The 2,072-nt window shown below is 36.8% G+C and overlaps 1 protein-coding gene across 2 annotated transcripts in view; it reads right to left on the bottom strand.

Moving 5' to 3' along the window:
• Positions 1-6: 6 nt before the first annotated feature.
• LOC106873026 (uncharacterized) overlaps positions 7-2,072 on the bottom strand; it is a 30,433-nt gene continuing 28,367 nt past the window's right edge. For both annotated transcript variants that reach the window (XM_014920229.2, XM_014920228.2), the window contains exon 4: positions 7-1,557. In XM_014920229.2, coding sequence (XP_014775715.1) covers positions 1,245-1,557 — 313 coding nt within the window. In that variant the 3' untranslated portion in view covers positions 7-1,244. The remainder of the gene's footprint in view (positions 1,558-2,072) is intronic.

Raw genomic sequence — 2,072 nt, 5'->3', positions numbered from 1 at the left:
AATTGACCTGCCAAGTCCATAATATCTTTTACTGAATAAAATATTTTTGAAAATGATTTCTTCAATAACAGTTGAAAATTCAATGTTGTTTACCATAAAGTATGTAAAAAAAAAAAAGACTTAATGATTCAACAGTGTGCTACATAAATGAGTCTGTGTGTATATATTTTTTTTTTTTTTAGTCATTGGATTGTGGCCATGCTGGAGCATTGTCTCAGATTTCAGTCTATCAAAGCGGCCCCAACATTTTTGTTTGTTTTTTTCATTTTTTTTTTTTTTTACCAAATTGCCAAGTTACAGGGACATAAACAAACCAACACTGTCAAGTAATAAGATAAACATGTACATGCATTCACACACATAATATCAGGCTACCACACAGTTTCCATTTACTAAATTCATTAACAAAGCATTGGTCAGCCCAGGGTTGTAAGTAAAAGACACTTGGTTAAGCTGCCATGCAGTGGGACTGAACTCAAAACCAAATGGTTGCAAAATGAACTTAACCATGCATGTAAACACACATAACAGTTTATAAATATTGTAAATATACAGGGTGGACCAAAATTCAGGCACCAAGATTAAAACTTACTGTTAAGGGCTAGCTTCAATTTTTCTAAAATAATGAACAGGAGTGGCTGTGAGATAAGTAGTTTGCTTACCAACTACATGGTTCCAGGTTCAGTCCTACTGCACAAGTGTTTACTATAGCCTCAGGCCGACCAAAGCCTTGTGAGTGGATTTGGTGGATGGAAACTGAAAGAAGCCCATCATGTGTATATATGTGTGTTTGTCCCCCCTCCCACCATCGCTTGACAACCGATGCTGGTGTGTTTACGTCCCCGTAACTTAACGGTTCAGCAAAAGAGACCGATAGAATAAGTACTAGGCTTACAAAGAATAAGTCCTGGGGGCGATTTGGTGGACTAAAAGTGGTGCTCCAGCATGGCTGCAGTCAAAATGACAAACAAATAAAAGAATAAAATGTCAAATGTTTCGGTGCGTGACTTTTGGCCCATCCTGCATATATTTAAACTGATATTTTAGGCCATTACTGAAATGTAGGCTAAAATCTCAGTTTGAATAAATATATATATATATATATAAGATTGCTGCTCTGGCCTGACCTGACATGGGCCTTAGCTGTAATGGCTAAAACAAATGGAATACAGACAAGGGGAAAATTCAGTAGACATTTTTGATTAAGATATGTACAAGTCCTCTTCTAGTTACTCTAGCCTCTTCTACCTATTGGTATCCATGTTCATATATATTTCGCTCTTGGGTTGCCTTTCAAGCCTCTGGTGTTGCAGAGTATTGCCATAAATATTTGCATCTTCATCTGTAGTGTTTCCTCTGAGTGTGACATGTTCTTTTTCTATTGTTGGTGTTTCATAAACAACACTGGTCTGCTGCATTCTGTTGTCATTATGTTGCGTGTTTTCGTTGTTTTTACATCTGAGATATTGGAAGTCATCATATACGTTTTTCGTATTACTTTTACCTTCATTTGTATTGCCATCTTCTACCGGAACTTGCTCAAAAGTTACGCTTTTTCTGTGAGAGAAAAGAAAATAATTATTTCATAATGTAGGAAATTGGATGGACAGACAAATGGAGATGCATGTTTTCTATCTTTTACTCGTTTCAGTCATTAGACTCTGGCCATACTACGGCACCACCTTGAATTTCTTTTTTCCAGTCCAACAAATCAACTCTAGTATTTATCTTTTGTATAAAACCTGGCACTTATTTTATTGTTCCCTTCTACTGAACTGCTAAGTTATGGTCTTTTAAACACCAACACCAGTTGTGAAGTGATGGTGGGGGGCAAACACAGAGACACACCCACACATATATATATATATATACGACAGGCTTCTTTCAGTTTCCATCTACCAAATCCATTCATAAGGTTTTAGTGAAGCTGAGGCTTTTTGTAGACGACATTTGCCCAAGGTGCAACACAGTAGGACTGAACCCAGAACCATGTGATTAGGAAGTTATCTTCTTATCACACAGTCAGATCTGTTTTTTTTAAAAAACCGTGTGTGTGTGTGTGTGTGTGTGTG

Source organism: Octopus bimaculoides, chromosome 1 (assembly GCF_001194135.2).
Source record: "Octopus bimaculoides isolate UCB-OBI-ISO-001 chromosome 1, ASM119413v2, whole genome shotgun sequence".
Lineage (NCBI taxonomy): Eukaryota > Metazoa > Mollusca > Cephalopoda > Octopoda > Octopodidae > Octopus > Octopus bimaculoides.
Note: the sequence above shows the minus strand (reverse complement) of the source record. Positions and strands in the feature narration are given on the sequence as shown.